This window comes from Felis catus, chromosome D3 (assembly GCF_018350175.1).
Source record: "Felis catus isolate Fca126 chromosome D3, F.catus_Fca126_mat1.0, whole genome shotgun sequence".
Taxonomy (NCBI): Eukaryota; Metazoa; Chordata; class Mammalia; order Carnivora; family Felidae; genus Felis; species Felis catus.
In genome coordinates, this window is record NC_058379.1 from 76599945 (window position 1) to 76619621 (window position 19677).

At 49.8% G+C, this 19677-nt stretch overlaps 1 protein-coding gene across 3 annotated transcripts in view; it reads left to right on the forward strand.

The window, feature by feature from the left end:
- Positions 1-441: 441 nt before the first annotated feature.
- NEDD4L (NEDD4 like E3 ubiquitin protein ligase) overlaps positions 442-19677 on the forward strand; it is a 346987-nt gene continuing 327751 nt past the window's right edge. The window contains exon 1 of one of the 3 annotated variants that reach the window (XM_023242040.2): positions 442-845. In XM_023242040.2, coding sequence (XP_023097808.1) covers positions 798-845 — 48 coding nt within the window. In that variant the 5' untranslated portion in view covers positions 442-797. The remainder of the gene's footprint in view (positions 846-19677) is intronic. The other 2 variants (XM_023242041.2, XM_023242042.2) reach the window with 2 other exon arrangements.

Here is a 19677-nt window from a genome sequence, read left to right on the forward strand (position 1 = left end):
TTACTGCGAGCTCAGGGCTCTGGGTAAAAAGCCCGTGGGGAAGAAGAATGAACTGAGTGGAGTTTTCTCCCCCCCCCACCCCGGGGAAAATGCCTTCAGCCTCCCCACCCCCCGCCGCCCCCCAAATGCCCAGGTCGCCCCTTCCCCAAAGCAGAGGGCAAGCGAGAGAGGAGGGTGGGTCAGCTCGGAAGGCCAAACCCACGCCCCAGGCTGACCCGCTCTGCGGCCGGGTGAGCCCGGGAGAGCCACGCTGGAGGCCTGGGGGGTGGGGTGGGCGTGGGGGCAGAGCCCCGCCACCCCGCAGCCCGCGGCCCGCCCCCAAGTCCGGCCTGTGATTGGCTTGGGGGGCGCGTGTGCCCGCCCCGGCGAGGCGGGGAGGGTCCCCTCTGGGCGCCGGGTGGGAGGAGGCGGAGGACTGGGCGGAGAGAGCGGGGGCCGCAGGGAGCGAGCGAGGGGGCGGGCGAGCCGGGTTCCGGAGATCCGAGAGCAGGCTCCGAGAGGGGCGGAGTGCTGCGGGCGGGCGAGCGGGGAGGGAAAGCCCGGCGGGCTCCGCGCCGCCGCCCGCTGCACGGCGCGCTCCCCGGACCCCCAACCCGTACGGCCCCGCAGCCTTCCGGGAAGAAGCGGCGCAGGCAGCGGCCGCAGCGCGCGCTCGGGCTCCCTCACCTGCCGGCGCCCGGCGGCTCCCCCGGCGGGACGCGCGCAGGCCGGGCGCGGAGGAGGAGAGAAGACCGGCCGCCCGCGCCGCAGCCCAGCCGCCCGGGAGCGCCTCCGAGCCCTCGCGGGGCGCCGGCTCGATGGCGACCGGGCTCGGGGAGGAGATCTACGGACTTTCGGAAGATGAGGTGAGCGGTGTCCCTTCCCTCCTGGGACTCCCCGGGGAGTTCCTGTCCCGCGCCGGCAGGGGGTGGGGATCGGGCCGACCCCCGGGTGCGCGTCTCCAGCGCCTGCGGCGGAACCTCAAAGGCGGGTGTGCTCTGCGGTTGGGGCCCGGCTTGGGGGGGGGTGGTCTTCGGGGCCCTTCCGCCCGGCGCTTGCGCCCCCAAACCCTAGCGGTGCGCATTGTTTGTAAATAAAGCGGCGCGACGCCCTTCGAGCCGGGGTTCGCCCCGCTGCTCCCTGCTTTGGGAGTGGGAGGAAGGCGCGTGCGCCTCTCTGGCCGCCTGTTCCCCCTCCTCTCCCAGCCGCGTCTCCCGGGCTGTTGGGCAACTTTCCGCCTCTCGCCCCTCCAGCCCGGGAGTCCATGATGTATGTCACGTCTGGGTCTCGGCTGGGGGCCCGCGCCGCGCGGGGGAGCCCGGGGCCGCGGAGGAGCCTGAATTGTCTCCCCTTTGGAACTTTCCAGCGATCGAGTCAGCAAGTGCTCTTGATGAATGTGTGCTTATCACGGTGGGAGTAGGCGACACGCTCGAGCTGGGTGTGTCTGTCCCTTCGGCTTGCAGAGTCGAAACCAGGAGAGTGGATCTCGGGGTCTTTTCGGTGGGGAAGGACGGCTGGCGTGGTGGCAGGTGCTACTGGAAACTTGGGGGAAGCTTGCAGCCCTGCCAGTTTTTTTGTTTTTTTTTTTTTTTCCTTTTTCTTTCCTCCCAAGGATTTAAAGCCCGGCACCTCCGGGGTAGAGACAAAAGCTCAATTGAGCTCTTTTATTAATAAAGCAAATCAGATAAGCCACGCCTCCAAGGCTGCCGGTTCGACTGGAAAGAGCTTTGTTTTTACCCTCACTCCTCGCAGTTTCCCACTCCTCCTTTTCGAAGCGATCCTGGTAAATCGCTGCTGAGCCCTCTCTCGACCAGCCACGCTCGGCTCTTATTGGTGTGTTGCGCGGCCAAAAAGGGGGGGTGGGAGGCCTGTCGCTGGCGCGGCGTGACCGGCAGGCTGGATGGAGCAGGTAGGAGGGGTTTGCCATCTGGCGGGGTGCGCGCTCAGGTCTGGCTCCCCTTTCGAGAGGTGAATTTACAACCCCACGAAGCATTACTCAGCAGGGAGGTATTTCCTATCCTGGTTGTTCATTTCATGAAAAGTTGATGCCTGGAAACCCGAGGATTTCTGGCTTTCCCTTTCTTCCTCTCCTTTCTTTTCTGAGGTCCCCTCTTTCTCCGGGGTTGGGGGTGGGGTTCACGGAAGGCTATTATCTAGACCTGCCCACGTTATGGCTTCTCTCTCACCAGCTTTCTGGTATGGGGTGTGTGTGTGTGCGCGCGCGTGCTTTGTAAGTGTGTAATAGAATAGTTATCTTGGGGTGGGGAGGGTGTTTGGGGGTATGGCTTTTTTTTTTTTTTTTTTCCTTAACAGCTAGGTAAAGCTTGCTGTGGTGTGTATTTTATCAGAGAATGATCGCAATGCAAATAATGTGTGATTTACGTTTTCGATTATTTTGCCATGCCGTGCTCGGGTAAAATAATTTCCTTTTTTGGAGCAGTCACCTGGGGATGGGTGAAAGGACCATTGTTTTCTTTTACCCGGGGGGTGCTGCTCTCCCCGGCAGGCTCCTCTGCCGGAGCTTCCCCTTTCACTCTCCACTTCTCCATTTAATGAGCAGCAGTAGATGGCAGGCAGCGAGCTTTTAGGAAGGTGCTGAGATACAGACATTCCTAAACAAAGGGCTTTTGAGGTATTGTGGGGGAAGACCGCTGCATTTCATCTTTGGTCTCTCTCGCTTTTTTTACATGATTTTCAAAGCTCCCTGAAAAAAATATATTACTATAAAGAGTGTTTTGGGAAATTTAACAGGATCAAGGAATGCTATGTACATCCCTGTTTAATCTTTCTTTACATGTACATCCAGTGTCTCCTTCTACCTCGAGTGCATCTTGCCGCTTGAGTTAACACAGATCTTCTTAACTGGCGTCCAGTGTGAGAGTGAAGGATGAAATACAAACAGCATTGGGGTTTGTGTGTATATGTATGACTGGGTTCATTCCTGCGTGTTGCTAGAGGGATGTTTGGGGCTGTATGGGGAGCAGCATGAGGTGACGAAGACATTTTATTGAGTGATGGCTGTGTCACTAGAACTATTTAGATTCCACGCCCCCCACCCCCACCCTCTGCACGTTGTATTACAAAAGGCAACTCACATCTGTTGTGTTTTTTCAGCTTCCCCCGTCAGTGAGAAAATAAGGCAGGGCTGTTTTGATGACTTCCCATTTCTATGGTATTTGCTTTTTATGGGAGATTTTGCACTGTCAGGTTACCCTTTGGAAAATCAGGGAATGCCTTCGTAGAATATTAACAAATTGTGGAATTTGCACAGTTTGTTTGGTCTCTCTGAGTTAGTCTGTGTAAGGAAACAAATGACAGATCTTCACAGGCTCCGAAAGCAGACTGGCTGAGGCTGTTTTCTCCAGGCGTATTAAATATGGGTGTACCTCAGTTCGGGCACTCGGATGTGCTGCAGGACATCACACAGGAGGAGGTTTTGATGGCCACACAGTTATCTTATGCACCTCTTAGCAAAATAGGTGTCCCTACCTGGCACGTTTCTTAGAAGTAAGTTTGTTTTTTTCGTTGGAAGTTGATGGGAGAGCACTGTGTGTTTGGGGGCGCTCAGGCTTCGTATCCCCTCTCAGAAAGCTTCTTTAGCTGTAAGTGCTGCTGCTGAAGCAATGGATGCCAAGACGGAGGACCTTGCTCCTAGGTCTCTCCAGCTTGTAGAATGGAAGGGATTAGATGTGGACTTTGCTTGTGCGAATGCACGTACTGTTTATTTTTTGTGTCTTTCCGGCTGAGGTTCCTCAGTGAGTTATTATTCCTATTTACTGGTGTAAATCGGGTCACCTTCAGGAAGCCAAATTTGAAATTGCCGTCAGGTGAAGGACTTTGGGTGTTAGATGAGCAGATTGGCCAAATTTTGTGATTCCGGGCCCAGCATCAGATTGGGTTTGGAATCCGAATGGTTGGACCAGTTGCGTCTGGCATGCTTCCTTGGCAGTTTTTTGTTTTGCTTTGTGTATTTATTTATTTAATGGCAATCCCGTAGCACATTGTGGCAGTTTACTTGGGAGTGTCACTGTTGATCTTCTGAAATCTTTTATTACAACATCCTTTCTAAGATTTTGGAAATCCTTTATGGAAGAGATTTTTGCTGGGCGAAATACTAAAGTCTCAATGACAGCTTTCTTATTAGATGTGGCATTTTTGGGGTGGTTACGGGGAGGTAAATGGCATAGAAATGAAGGCCAGGCTGACGTGGGATAGTCCTTTGACACCTTCCGTCTGTAATTTATGCAAACCAGCATAACTGGCGACAGTTTCATATGCTTTCTCTATACCTAGCACCGTGTTAGGCCTTGATGTACTTGTCTCATTCAATCCTCATGAACCCACTGTGAGGCGTGCTAAGATTTACAGGTGAGGAATGGAAGCTCAGAGATGTTAAGTGACCTCTATAAGGCCACACAGCGAGGAAGTTACGGAATTGGGCCCTGAACCCGTTCTGTTGATCACACAGCCCTAGCTTTGAACATGCTTCCTCCCTTCCAACTTATCTTGAAAGTCTTCATAGCTGGGTTGTTGAGGTTAATTTGCAATGGCGATAAACATCAGGAGTTGTAAACTGAATGACCTCTAGGTCTGCATTGACCGGGAGGCTTTCTTAGCATGGTCTCCATTGTGTTTTCAAACTTGGGAGTTTTTACAGAAAATGGTAAAAATCTCACCTCACTGGGGCTCCATTCTCACCTGGCAACAATTAGTGGGTCCTAGGCGTCGCCCTGGAGATGTCCCCTACACCCTATTCTAGGTTTCTCTTTATTCGCTTGCATATAATTACCTCCTTCATAACAAGCACTGAAGGTTGGTGCAGGTCTGTTTTCTTTAAGAGGCTGCCAACTTGAAGATGCAGCATTATTTTACGTACCACTAAGAAAGAATGAAAAAAAAATTGCTGTCACACCGTGTTATACCATTAATTTCATGAAGCATCCTTATTTCAGGGTGTTTTAGAATTCGTGACTCCGATTAGAAACCTGAGATAACCCTGGGCCGTCAGTTTCAAATAATACGCCAGTCATTCAACACTTTCAAGTCAGTTGCTAGTCAGATTTTTGCCTTTCTGTTACTGCGAAAAGGGGTAGCACGTGGGAAATGGTCTTGACATTGGCAGAGAAGAAGCAGGGAGCCCACGAGAGAGGCCACCTGAACAGCCATCTGTAAGTAATTCAGAGGAGTCGTTAATTTTTTAAAAAGTGGTCCGTGTGTGTTTTCAAGAGATCACTTGGGAAACCCTGCATGCTGTCTCTGCGGCTGTGCAAAAGCGATCACAAGATTGCTTTTGGAAATTAGTTTAGATACTGTTTGGATCTAAGGGTGGATGCTGAAAAGCAGTTTTGTAGAGGGAGATAAGACTTGCCCATTTGTTCCAAGTCCAAATGCCTGAATCAGGCCTAGCAGTGCTGGCTGGTATGCTCTGTGCCCAGGACACGGGCTTACCCTGGTGACAGCCTGCATCATGATTGGTAACATTTAAGAAAAACTCTAAAAGGGCCTAGGTTTTATTGTGATATTTAAAAGCAGTTATTTTTCATTTATATATTTTTTTATGTTCGTTTATTTTTGAGGGAGAGAGACAGAGTATGAGCAGGGGAGGGACAGAGAGAGAGAGGGAGACACAGAATCCCAAGCAGGCTCCAGGCTCCGAGCTGTCAGCACAGAGTCTGACGTGGGGCTCGAACTCACGAACTGTGAGATCATGACCTGAGCCAAAGTCTGATCGTAACCAGCTGAGCCACCCAGGCATTCCTAAAAGCAGTTTTATAAATGGGCAAATATAACACATTGTCTTAAATTCTACTCTCGTTAGATTTTTTATTTTTTTTCAGGAGTTCAATGGAATTTGTAGAAATCGATATTTTAATTTATATCCTCTTCAGTTTTATTTAGTCAGAATGTTCTGAATTCTCCTGTTACTGAAAAGCAGTTTCCTTAAGGAATAGAAATCATTTTGCCCAAAGGGGTAAGGACAGCATTAAAACAGGAATTGTCAGACAATCCTGGATTCTTCACCATGGCAGAATTTGTTAAAAAAAAAAAATTTTTTTTAATATTTATTTTTGAGACAGAGAGAGCATGAACGGGGGGAGGGTCAGAGAGAGGGAGACATAGAATCTGAAGCAGGCTCCAGGCTCCGAGCTGTCAGCACAGAGCCTGACGCGGTGCTTGAACTCATGGACTGTGAGATCATGACCTGAGCCGAAGTCGGATGCTTAACTGACTTAGCCACCCGGGTGCCCCTACCTACCATGGCAGAATTTAAAGGGAAGAGGTTGAATGGTAGCCGGGCATCTTCTCAGTGCGGTGAGGACCCACATCACCAGGAAACTTCCTTGCAGGGTGGTTCTGTGATTTTGGGAGCATCAAGATGCTTGACATGTAGTCAGGAGGAATCTCCAGGGAGAAATCCCGGGCATTAGAGAATGATGTCACACGCCATTGAGGGGAGTAACCTTATGCTCACTGCCTGTTTAATAGCCTTCCCGCATGGTGCAGTTCTTTTTGTTTAAATTTTTTTTTTAAACGTTTATTTATTTTTGAGACAGAGAGAGACAGAGCATGAACAGGGGAGGGGCAGAGAGAGAGGCAGACACAGAATCGGAAGCAGGCTCCAGCCTCTGAGCTGTCAGCACAGAGCCCGACTCGGGGCTCGAACTCACGGCCCGTGAGATCATGACCTGAGCCGAAGTCAGACGCTTAACCGACCAAGCCACCCAGGCGCCCCCTGCATGGTGCAGTTCTTAAACTACATAACAGCATGGTAGTAGAGAAACCAATCAGTTTCGAGACATCGAAATCGTCTTACAATTCTTATTTTGAATTAGAAGATCTGTTTTAACAGACTTTATTGGTGCCTCTGATTTCGGGGTCCTGGATGAATAGGAGGGTTTTCAAGTGTTCTTGATGCGGTGGGTCTTTGACGTGTTTTTGCCTTAGTGATCTATTTAACCGATAATAAAGCCAACTACATGATCTTTTGACAATCCGAATTAAAGAGGATCAACATGATATATGCATACTGTGACGATGAAAATAAGTATGCGGATGTTAGGCTTGGTGGAGGCTGGGAGAAGGGTGACCAAATGTTACTTTCTGTTTTTGTATTGTTTCTCTTCCAGGTCACCGTATAAACAAATAGATCTCACTTTCTGACTATAGGTGGCAATGTTTGTACTGTTTAATGATGTTACCCTTGGTTGGGAGTTGCTTGTTGGGGGAATGTAGAAACGGGAGCTGAATTTAGAGATGAAGATCACGTAGATTTAAGAAACCAGTATCTTCCTACAAACTGAAAAAAGAAAAAAATTAGTTGGGTAACAATACCTAAAGTGATGTGTGTCAACGTGATCAGTTTCAAGCATCATCCTTTCTGTAAGGTTCGCCCTTCTCCAGAGCCTATTAAATTTAGAAGAGGGAAGGCACTTGGTTGTGCTGGTTGTTGGGGGGGGGGTACCCACAAACACACACGGAAATGGTCCTTCTGAGAAACACTGCCGTGTCCTTTCTTGGGTGCCTAGGGACTTCTAAATAATGCTGGTTCTATACGGACTGTTCCAGGATGGCCATCATGGGCTTTGAGAAGGAACTAATAATTCTCGCCACTCCTGGGTGCTTGATTGCTGGAGATCTTCGTGATTCCTGAGGTAAGACTGTAGCTCAGGTTCTAGCAGAGAGAAAATCGGTGGTATAAAGATCCGGGACACTTCTTTTATGAATATATAGGACCTCGTTATAGCTGTAATGTTTTGTTCTGATCCTGAGTGGCCTGAATGCTGGCTGTTACTGTAATACCTTTAGGTGAGGAAAGCCACATTACATAAGTGTATCTGGGGTAACTAGCTTAGACGTGACACTCAGGTCGACTTTTTGTCCCTGACTCCAAGGTCCTGTATTGATTCAGAACTTGCCGAGTTTGATGGTGAGACTATCCGATTCCCTCGCTGTCACCACATTCAGGGTTGGGTGACTTCTTGGCAGTCACTGAGATCCACTGAGAGATCTTGTATTTTTATGCCGCCTCTTCAAGAAAAAGGGGCCATTGAAAAGTGACTTTGTTCTTAGTGCACAATGCTGCGATGTGAAAGCCACCCTGTAAAGGAGGCACTTAGAGTGGCTTGTGGGGATAGTGGTCCATGACGGGGATGCACTGGCCATCACAGGTCAGGGTGGTGTCCCATCACCTGTGATGTCAGCTGTGGCGGACCATGGCTTCCCAGGTGCACTGGAGTGACTCAGGTATGTGTCCACCCCCCTCCTGTCCACCGGGGGGAGGCCGTGTGCTTTTTCTGCCTCTGCGCGGGACTGGCTGCCTCCAGACTGAGGGGGGACCTTGTGGTGCAGTGACAAGGGCTCACTTGTGTTTGTGAGCCTCGGTCTTGGCCTTTGTTAGCACGATTTGCACATTTTACTTCCCAGTTTCAGCGGCATTCAAGGCCTGGCCTTCCCGGTCTCCTTGGATGAAGCTCCGGGTCCTGTTTTGTAGCGTGTCTTTGAGGGCACTTTGCGAAGCTGGCCTTGCGCTGCGGGTGAGGCGTTGAGGTGGCCTTCGTGGCTGGGAAGATGCACGTTCCTACCTGGTGGGCCTCCGTGGAACATCTGTTAGGAATTGACGTCTTAAAATGCAAACTTAGTTTTGTTCCATGATCCGTAAGATTTCAAGTGTTAATGTACATTTTGGCACCTGTTGGAAGTCACCAGTGTGAGGGCTCTAGTGAAGACGGGCTTGGGTCAGAGGTGACGTAGAAGGTGAAGATCTTCTCTCTTAGTTTTTCCTGCTTAAATGAAGATGTTTTCTGAATGGGTTAGTTTTACTCAACGTGCGTAAGTCTTGTTTTAAACGCTGGAAGTTATTTCGGTCTGGTGGTCCTCCCTCCACCCCTTCCAGAAAACAAAAGCAAGCCTAAGCTATTTAGAGAATTTGCTTAGTAAGCGCTCAGTGTGTACCTCGCGGAATTTGGAGAGCCACCTACTTAGTCTCCAATCTCTCGACTACCTTTAGAACCGGTGTATGTTGGCTTCCTTTTCTGAGGCTCCATTTTTCTCTCTCTCTCTCAATAAGTGATTCATCTCCAGGTGCCATCACTGCGCCAACTTGATCTTCGGCGGTTTGGGTTGGAAAGGGGAAGGAGTGTGAGGTTTCAAGAAAAAGCAAAACTGGGACTCCATTTGCTTCCTTTTATCATTCTCCAGTTCCTTTTGTGCTTCGTGAATTGTGTGTGATAATTGGATGCAAACGCAACTACACTCGGGTTGTTTTTACACGTCTGTACTTCCTCCCCATTTGTTAGTTACTCCAGAGGATAAACGGATGTGGCTCTTGAATGAAGCACTCTCTGAAGGGAGCTGAACCCTGGGTTGATTCTGTGTTGTAGAGTATGTTTATCCCCATAATCGAGAAATTGGTATGTGCCATGCTGTCTCCCTTTGGAAATGATGTCTTAATTCCGCCGACTGTTAATAGTGGAAGAGAGCACTGAACTCAGAGCAAGAGCTTTTCCTTTCCTTTGAGAAGTGAGGTAGAGAAGAGCGTGCACCACCCATGGGGGTGGCTGGTGGGTTGGGGAGATATTGGAGAGGATTTAATAATGTGGAGATGTCACTCATATAGTTGGAAAAAGTGGGTTACAAAACGGGGGGTGCCATACAGTCCTATTGTGGTTAAAAGTATTTATGCATAGAGGGGCATCTGGTGGCTCAGCCAGTTAAGCATCTGACTCTGAATCTCAGCTCAGGTCTTGATCTCAGGGTTGTGGCTCTAAGCCCCGCATTGGGCTTTGTGCTGGATGTGAAGACTACTGTGAAAAAAAAACAAACTATATGTATGTGTATATATATATACATGTATATATATATATATATATATACACACACACACACATATATATGTATATGTATATATACATGTATATATATACACACGTGTGTATATATACATATATGTACATGTATATACACATGTATATATATACACACACACACGTGCATGTGTGTATGTGTTTATGCATAGAAAAAATGTAACTGGGTACATATCAGGATAATAACAGTTATTTTTGAGTAAAGGGATTATGGGTAATTTTCATCATCTTTTTGTATTTTACTTATATTTTTCTATATTTCTATGGTGAACCTTTTCTTAATATCAAAGCAAATTCAAGAGGCTTTGGGTAAAAAATGAGAGCACTTGTTCAGAACAGATACTGATAGGGTGATGAACATATGTTCATCAAGGGCCCTGCCGTGTGCTTTGTATTTAAGGCTATCAAGGTCGGTGCGTTGCCACTCTTGCCTTTTAGGAGCTCCCTACCAACGTGGGAAGTTGCGGGATAGGTGAAAACAGGAGTGGACTTTTTTCCAAAACAAAGGCGTGGGGTGGGGAATGAGTAAATTAGACTTACTTTCACTTGCAGTACAGAGGTTTCATTTTGTCCGTCATGGACACTTAAAATTTGGCTTTTCATCTTTCTGTGCATCACAGCTGCATAAAAGTAATTTAGATCATTAGTTGTGTTTTACGTTCTCTGAAATTTTTGTGTGCACAATGAAATTGGGGCCTGTGTGTGTGTGCCATAAAAACCAAACTGAAATCTATTTCTCCTTTTGCGTTTTTGGGTTTTGACTCAGTCTTGTTGCAGTACTGAATAGTTTTAGATCTTGAAAAGGTACTTGGACACGGCTGTGATCATCAGTGTGACTATCTAAGTATCTGGAAGCAGCTCTTTTTTTTTTTTTTTTAATTTTTTTTTTAACGTTTATTTATTTTTGAGACAGAGAGAGGCAGAGCATGAACGGGGGAGGGTCAGAGAGAGGGAGACACAGAATCTGAAACAGGCTCCAGGCTCTGAGCTGTCAGCACAGAGCCCAACGCGGGGCTCGAACTCACGGACCGCGACATCATGACCTGAGCCGAAGTCGGCCGCTTAACCGACTGAGCCACCCAGGCGCCCCTGGAAGCAGCCCTTTATTTTGCCTTTGAGCTGACTTGTACATCCAGGATCGGTACGTCTGAGTACATTTCATGGTGGTCCCTTCCCGAACAAAAGGGTGCAGTTGACAAATACCATGTTATGTCTGTTCTGACACTTGTCTTTGTGTGTCCCTCTCACTGCTGCCGCTTTTAATATTTCTGACCTGAGGATGCATCTTGCAGTTGACGTGTGTGTATAACGTGGTGGTGGGTTCCCTGCACTCATACCACCCCCCCTCCTCCCCCCAAAGTTCTAGTTTGCGGGTATCTCAGAATTGTAGTGCTTGAGTTGGCCAATCTCAATTTGTGTATCGTGGTGGCCTGTGTGTTATGGTAGATTATTGATAGTTGTCATGGAGACCAGTGTTATCTTTCTTATTCAGTTATGCTGTGTCTGTTAAGCAGCCACCTGGACAGTGAGGAGGAGTGCCAGCTCGGTGACGTCATCAAGGAATCAGGTTCCATTCTTTACTCCACGGTCTAAGGCCTGACCCTTTTCAGAGACCTTCTTGGTCTGAGAGTGGCAGCCAGAGCCATGTTCTTTTTTCCTACTTGCAGAGGAAAGAGAATGGCTTCCTGGGTCTTTCTGTTAAGATTAAAGACATTTCATTCCCAGAAATACCTAGGCAACGTCTTGTGTCCCATTGGCCACGGAGGCTTTGATCTGCTCGTCTTTTAACCAGCTGCTGGCAAGGAGGGGATGGGATTACCTTTATTGCTCTAAGGGTCTACCCCTTGAGCTGAGGTGAAGCCCATGAAGGCCCCACAGTCCACCCACTGGATAATTCATCCACCTTCAGATATATTCACCTTCAGAAATACCCATGGCTTCCTGAAATCTCATGCTCCCTTTCCCTAGAGAGGCAACCCATATTTTCATCTGAGTATTGCAAGGATCTCTGGGTGATACACTGTCCCTTCTCTTACCCCTGAAAGGAGTTGTTTTTAATGGTCCAGTGATGGTATGGCTAAATAGGTTGGGTCCCCCAAAACATCAGCCTGCAATGGTGAAGAAAGTAGGATGCTACCATAAGCCTCCCATTTGGAGAGGGTGAAAATAAGAAAACTCCCAGTGTGCTGGTCGCCGGATCAGGAATAGCAAGGCATCCTTGGCTTGGTCCGCTAACTTGGCAGCTTATGGCTTTGCCCATTGTGGATTATGCCCATTGTGAGACTCTCCCAGGGTACCTGTCCTCTACAGCTGCACCTGGATGCAACCAGCCCCGGCAAACTGCCTCTTCTTGGGTCCTGCTTGGGTGTGAGTTTGGGGCTTCAGGGTTGGGTGTCTAGGGATCGAACAGCTGCAGGCTAGTGTTGGCTGATCTGGGTATTTGGTAATATTGCTCCTGTGAAAACTTGGTACTGAGTTTGTTTGCATCCAGTCAGTACCTTGACCTGGTAACAACAGCCCGTGACCTTTTCTAGATGAAGTCTCTGGTTCTGGGAGTTTCTGTGTCCTAGCGAATGGTCTCCGTGCCCTGTTCATCCCCTTCGCTTCTGCCTCAGAGCAGTTTGAAGTTAGCCTCACATGAAGAGGCATACCGTTTGGATCCAATGGACGGCTGGGCGCTTGAACCCACCCTGCCTTTGCTCTGCCTAGTCAGAATGCCCAACTTCCCCAGGCTGGGATGGTGGGGCTCACAGGACCCTCCGCCTGCCCCCGACTCCACCATTTCAATCTTATTTATAGCACTTCTTTTTATACACAATCTGTTACGGTTAGGGCTCTTGATTGCAAGCAACAGTGACCGATTCTGATTAATTTAAGCAGAAAGGGATTTATTGAAGGCATTTTGGATGGCACAGGAGTACCTGTCACGCTGGAGAGCCGGGCGTAGGCTGCGGCAGGGGCCAAGGGAGGCTTGGCACCCCAAATCACAGTGAAGGACCCGGGGCCCCCCGACACTGAATGCCACCTCTGACACCGTTCCATACCCGTCTCTGGGTGCCGCGTGGGGGCATCCCCCTTGCCGTGGCTGCGTCCCTCTCCTCTTGCTTACCTGTGTCGGGGGTCCTCACCACCACTCTCGGGCTCAGTGATTCCTTCACAGGGACCCAGAAATTGTCGTACTCACAGTTACGGTTTATTATAATAAAAGGGCACAGAGCAAAGTCAAAAGGAAGAGACGTGTGGAGTGAGGTTTGGGGGAGACCAGGTCGCCGGCTTCCACGCGTCCTCTCCCAGTGGTGGCCCGCAGCGTGTGCAGAATTCCTCCAGCAGCAGCTGTGACAGCGTGCGTCACAGCGTGTGTGGGACGTTGTCCACCAGGGAATCTCACGAGGGACTCCGAGCCCCGGGTTTTGTCGGGGGCTGGCCGTGGGATGCCCTCCGCCTAGCACGCGCACTTCCAGACTCCCGGAATTGGGTGTGAAGCACGTGGCCGGCACAGTCTGGGCACAGTGAGGCACACGTCTCCTTTGGGGAGAGTTGCACCGTCTGCGGAAGGAACTGTTTACCGTTCAAGTTTCCAGACACTGGCGGGGGCCCAGCCTCGAAAGCGGGCCTTTCTAAGGAGACCGGTCTGGGCCTGCTGCACCAATTCCCACCTGCTCGCTGCCTCTTGGTGTCCCCGATGGCCAGTCTCAGGCCCGTGCCGGCGACCCTTGCTGCTGTGGGAGGGGGATGCAGGGTTTGTTCCTCCTTTTTTTTTTTTTTTTTTTAATTTTTTTTTCAACGTTTATTCATTTTGGGACAGAGAGAGACAGAGCATGAACGGGGGAGGGACAGAGAGAGAGGGAGACACAGAATCGGAAACAGGCTCCAGGCTCTGAGCCATCAGCCCAGAGCCTGACGTGGGGCTCGAACTCCCGGACCGCGAGATCGTGACCTGGCTGAAGTCGGACGCTTAACCGACTGCGCCACCCAGGCGCCCCTGTTCCTCCTTTTTTAAACTTTCAGTTTCTGTGGTGGGAGGTGGGCCTGGCCTCCCACCAGATCTCACACTGAGTACCCCCCCCCCCCCCCCCAACATGGGAATTGGTTTCTGATGCTGTCAGCTGGAGAGCCAGGCCTCGGCCGCGGCAGGGGCCAAGGGAGCATCAGCATCCCCCTCCCTAAAAGAAGACCCAGCTAAGCGTGGATCAGGCCCGTTATAAATGTGGATTGAGTGGTTGCGATAGTGAGGCGAGGCGATGTGTGTTTTGAGCATTTGCCATCCCTGCATCATGGAGAGGCTGTGACATATTTTTGCAAATTTTGTGTCCTTGTTGGGGGGGGTTGATGAGTGTACCCCAGGTGCTGTAGGTTTACAGGTGCTCCCCAGGGACCTACGGTGTCCTTGGAGATATGGGAGAGGGATTCAGTTGAGATTGAGGTGCTGTCAGCTGCTTGAGGTTGGGGGACAGAACATTCCAGACGGGGGGGGGGGGAAGTAGCAAACGTGAAGGCCCCAAGATGAAAATGAGCTGGAGGAGCTGGGGGAATGACAGAAAACCAGAGTGGCTGGAGCCTGGGGGGGGACTGGCAGGCAGCAGGGTCAGAGAGGGGGAACGGGACAGATCAGGAGGGCCTGGACAGCCACTGTGGAGGGCTGGGCTTTCCTCGGCACAGTGGGAAGCCGTTGGAGCGTTTTTCGGCAGAGGAGTAGAGGGATCTGATTTGTGGCTTGAAGTAACTGGAGGAGAAAGGATTGTTGGAAGGACAGGAATGAACGAAGGCAGGGAGGCCAGTCGGGGAACTCCGGGACTGGTTGGGTAGGAGGTGTGGCAAGCCGGGATTCGAGCGGGGGCACAGCAGAGGGAGGCGGAATGGAGGGACCGGCCATAGGTTTTGGAGGAATTGGCTGGGACTGGACCGTTAGAGAGACTTGGGATGTTGGTGTAGCAGTGGGTGGCGAAATCGGGAGAGCAGAAAGGTCTGTGTTGATTTGGCTAAAAGTAACGTGTCCATTAAGAATTAAGCAGGCAGGTGGATATGAGCATCTAGAACCCAGCCGTGCTGTCAGGGCGGGGATGGGCTAGTTGACACTTGAGGCCGGGAACTTGGGGAAGGTGAGGATTGGGGTGGAGGAGAGGCCAGGCCCTGGGCGAGGAGGGCGGCTGGCGCCCTGGGGGACAAGTGACGGGAGGATGAGGCGGATGCCTTGGTGGCCCTGGTAGGAGCTGTGTCAGGAGGAGTGGGAACGGAGGCCCCGGGGAGGCCACCCTTTGGAGGAATTTTGCTGCGAACGAGCGTGGGGGCCTGTGGCTGCCGCAGAGCGAGGGCTGGGTCCTGGAGGATGTTTTCTGAGGTTGGGAGACACCAGGGTGTATTTGTGTGCGGAGGGGGAGAGATTGATGCAGAAAGGGAGTCTGCCTTCGCAGTGGGTTTGGTGTGGTCACTGCTTTGGGGTTTCTGGGCCTGTTGGAAACCATCTGTGGTTGTGTTGGCATCGTTGACCCTTCGGCTGCCTCAGGCCGAGGAGGTGAGGTGGTAAGAGGCCAGTGGTTTCCTCCTCCTGCCCAGCGAAGCCAAACAATGGTGGACGTGGGGTGGGAGGGTGGGTAGTGAGTGTGCATTTCCCTACGGTTGAAAAGGCACAGGAATAATGAGTCAGCACCAAACATGGCGAGGCTAGCCGTCCTAGGGCCCAGGAGCCAGCCTCGTGGCAGCCAGCACCACAGGATGCAGACCTACTAAATGAAATCACAACCAAAAAATGTAAGTCAGCAGAGAGGCGGATCGAGAGAGGTTTTTCACCTTTTCAGTGGAATGCCGAGCTTCAGAAGTACTGTTCTAATTCGTGGTTGAGCCCCAGTTGACTTTCTGGTGTCCTCTGACCTTCTCTGCCCCATTGCCCTGATGCTTTGAAACACTTTTATTGTCTTAAATTGTATATCCTCTTAAAAGCGACTTCAGTCGTGTTGGAATGAGGTCGGTGTCAATACACAAAAAGGTTGATAATTGCAGGAAGGGACCGGAAGGCCCGCTAATGGACAGTCCTAAGGATAAGACAAGGTGGTTTGGCCCATCCGAGTTCCATAACGGCCCTGTCGCTCCAGGAAGGAGCAGCTTCTCAGCTTACTGGGCTTATTATTGTGGCGATTTTAACTCCCGGGCCACAAAGACTGTGTGTGCCCTTCTTTGCCAGGAGCTTTGGATTGTGGAGTCTGCAACATGACGTTTCAGGCCGGTGCCCTGGTACGGACGAGGATAGTTTCTGCGGTTTCTCTGCCCTTTTAAGAATCTGAGGAAAATAGGGGCGCCTGGGTGGCGCAGTCAATTAAGCGTCCGACTTCAGCCGGGTCACGATCTCGCGGTCCGTGAGTTCGAGCCCCGCGTCGGGCTCTGGGCTGATGGCTCAGAGCCTGGAGCCTGTTTCCGATTCTGTGTCTCCCTCTCTCTCTGCCCCTCCCCCGTTCATGCTCTGTCTCTCTCTGTCTCAAAAATAAATAAACGTTGGAAAAAAAAAATTAAAAAAAAAAAAAAAAAGAATCTGAGGAAAATAAAGCCCAGGGGTGTTGAAGGCTCAAAGGCGAGTCTGCACCCTTCTGTTGAGTGTATTTGCCTCTTTGGGACTTGGAGAGGCAGGAGGTCTTTTCACTTAGAGTTTCACTCTTCCCCATTTCCCCCAATTCTAAGTTAATCCTATGGACTAGAAAAAAGGGGTAATACCTCTGTGGCATGAACAAATTAGGGTTCAGAAAGATCTCAAAAATGATTTTTTTTGGGGGGGGGCACCTGATCTGCTGAGATTGGCTGATCTGCAGGTGTCTTGGATGGAGGGCACACTCGTGGGGCCTGGTGTGGTGCTGGGGATGGTGAGAGGCCCTGACCGATTTGAGACAGCTGCGTAAACGACCATCACACGTGGTGGTCCGTGAAGGAGCAGAAACAGCTCTCCAGGGCAGTGCTTTCGGGTCTGGGGCGTGAAGATAGGTGGAAAAGATGGGGTATCCAGCCTCGAACAGCGAGCTCTGAGCTGAGTTTTAGATAAAGATAAGCGAACAGCCAAAATTCGAGCACTTTCTACATGCTCGGTGCTGACAGAAAGGTCTTAACAAAAACGAACTCTCCTCGTCTTCACCTCAGCAATTTGAGGTGGGTACGTCTTTCTCCATTTTATAGGGTCGGGAGAGAAACTGAGGCACAAAGATGTTAATTGATTTTGCCCAGAGGGTCACAGAGCTAGTAAGAGGCAGAGCCAGGACTTGAATCGAGGCAGTCTGGCTCCCAAGACCGTGGGTGGAACCAGCACCCGTGGTGTCTCAGGGCAGTTCTTCAGGGAGGAACCTTGTCCAGGAACTGGGTGCCCCATCCTTGGAGGCGCTCTGGGAAACCTGAGTGATTTGTGCTTTTCTGTTGCTTGCTGTGCAGCAAGGGGAGAGTGGATTTGAGGTGAATAACCATAGGAGGTCCTGCAGCTGGCCGGGTAGAGATGGTGATAATGACAGTGGAAGCCAGCAAGGGGGATAAACGCAGGAGGCATTTTAGGGGGCAGGCCGCATTGGATTGGCTACTGGTTGATGAGGTGAGAAAAAGGAAGGAGTCTAGAATAGTCACACAGGTTTCTTGTTTCAGAGGGCTACATGGATGGGAGGAAGGGAGAAACCCACATTTAGTAAATACCTAGTATAAAGGTTCTAAACGGGGGGGTATCCCCCCTCCAACATTTGGCTATGCCTGGTGATATTTTTGGTCGTCACAACGTGGGAGGTGCTCCCGGCATCCAGTGGGGAGAGGCCGGGGTCACTGTTAAATATCCTACAAGGCACACAGCGTCCCCCACAATGAAGAAATACCCGGCCCCAAATGCTACTATTGCCAGGGTTGAGCAATCCCACTCCGAGGCCTACCAGTTGTACGTAGAGCTATATAATTTAACCCATGGACCAGTCATGAGCTGTTGTACATCCTATCTTTCACATTTTTCCAATGACAAAATGAAGGCTTAGAGGGGAACAGGACCCAAGCCGCGGAGCTAATAAGTTCCAGAGGCCGAATTTGAACCCCTGTCTTCTGGTTGTAGGATTCAGACATGCCTTCTCAGTTCTCCCTGCTGCTTTTATTCCGAACGGTGCTGCAAAGGAAGAGGCGCGTCGGGCTGGGGGGGTTCTTTTTCTGTAGTGCTGGCTCCAGACTGGAGGAGGCAGGAAGGAAGGTGGTTATTTATACTCCGCTCCGCATAGGATCGAATAGCTCTGCGTTTTCCGATCCTGAAGGTCTTACAGTGAAGATTTCACAGAAATATGATCATTTAGATGTTGGCTTCCCCCTGCAGATCTAAATATGGGAACACGTACTATCCTCTCCTTGAAAAAAAATACTGTTAATTTACGGTAAGATAAAATGCAAAAATTGTCATTCCAAGCCCTATTTATTCCCTGTGCATATCAACTATTGCTGGCTGTCTTTTACTAATTTAATTACTAAGTATCCCTGTGGGAAGGGATAAACACCAAGAGGGGGAATTTGGAGGATCATCTAGGACTGCTCTGGATTTAAAGACAAATGTAAAAAAAAAATACATTGGTTTGCCAGAGGTAAGGAGCCCTTTAGAGAATCCGTTTGTTTCAGTGTGTGGTCTAGAATGACCAGACAGCTTTTGGTAGCTCAGGATACAGTTGCTAATTTTCTAATGGGGTTTCTAATTTTGTCAGCTGCTGCCCACTTTGGTTATTATCCAGCTCCCGGGCAGATTTTGGATGTATGTAGCAGCCTTCCTGGGTAGCTCATGACGTTAGAGATTTGGGACAGAGTTCTCCTAGCTGAACTCTTCATAATATCGTACTATTGATATTTTCAAGGTTATGTATTTGAAGATACAGTCTTGGATGGTGATGTGAAAGGGGACTGCGTCACTGAAATTGGGATAGGAACTTCTGTGGACATGATTTGTCTGTTTAAAACAGCTTTGTGCTGTGTCATCTTATTATTTTGAAGCCACACGGTGCCCTGGTGCTTGGGCTGTTGGGACCATTCGGTGAGCGCGAAGTTTGTCCTTCACCCATTGGATCTGTTGTCCTGAAACAGATGAGACTCTTGAGTCCAGCCAGTGCTCTGGGGGGTTGTCACCTTCGAATCTGTTGCCATTCTTGCTAGAAACTAGGTGCTTAAGAGGGTCCTGAAGGGTGTTCCCATCACGGAGTTGGGCAAGCCAGTGGCAGAATCGCAAGCTTTATGTTGGAGAGTTCATGTTTTCATTATGGTACAGATTGATAGAAAATCAGAGGGCAAATGGGCACAGGAGGGTTTCATACTTGGTTGTTGGCCGCCATCTTGGTGCAAGCAGTTGCCAGCCTGGATTATACCACTTTCAACATTGAACTTGCTTGTATAGTTTCTGCCTTTCACATCCCTTGTTGAGGTTCACGTGCATAACTCAAAAGTAGTCCTAGGAAGTTTTGACAAATAAACCGAAGGCACAATCAGTGAAAGGAACCCTTCTAAATTTAGCTCAATATCGAGGCATAACTATCAAAATAACAAATGGCTGTTCATTCTATTGTTAACATTAGTCAGTGCCTAACTGACTGGGTTTAGCTTTTTTTGGCCCAAGATGCCCCAGTGAGGAAGACCTTATTCTATATTGCTTGCCTTGGGAAGAACAATCAATTGTGTTTCCTTTTCTGGGATGGGAAGACCGCAGGCAACATGATCTAGTATTTTTAAAAAAATTTTTAATTTAAATTAAATGTTTATTTATTAAATTAATGTTTATTTATTTTTGAGAGAGAGACAGTGCGAGCCAGGGAGGGGCAGAAAGAGAGAGAGAGGGAGACACAGAATCTGAAACAAGCTCCAGGCT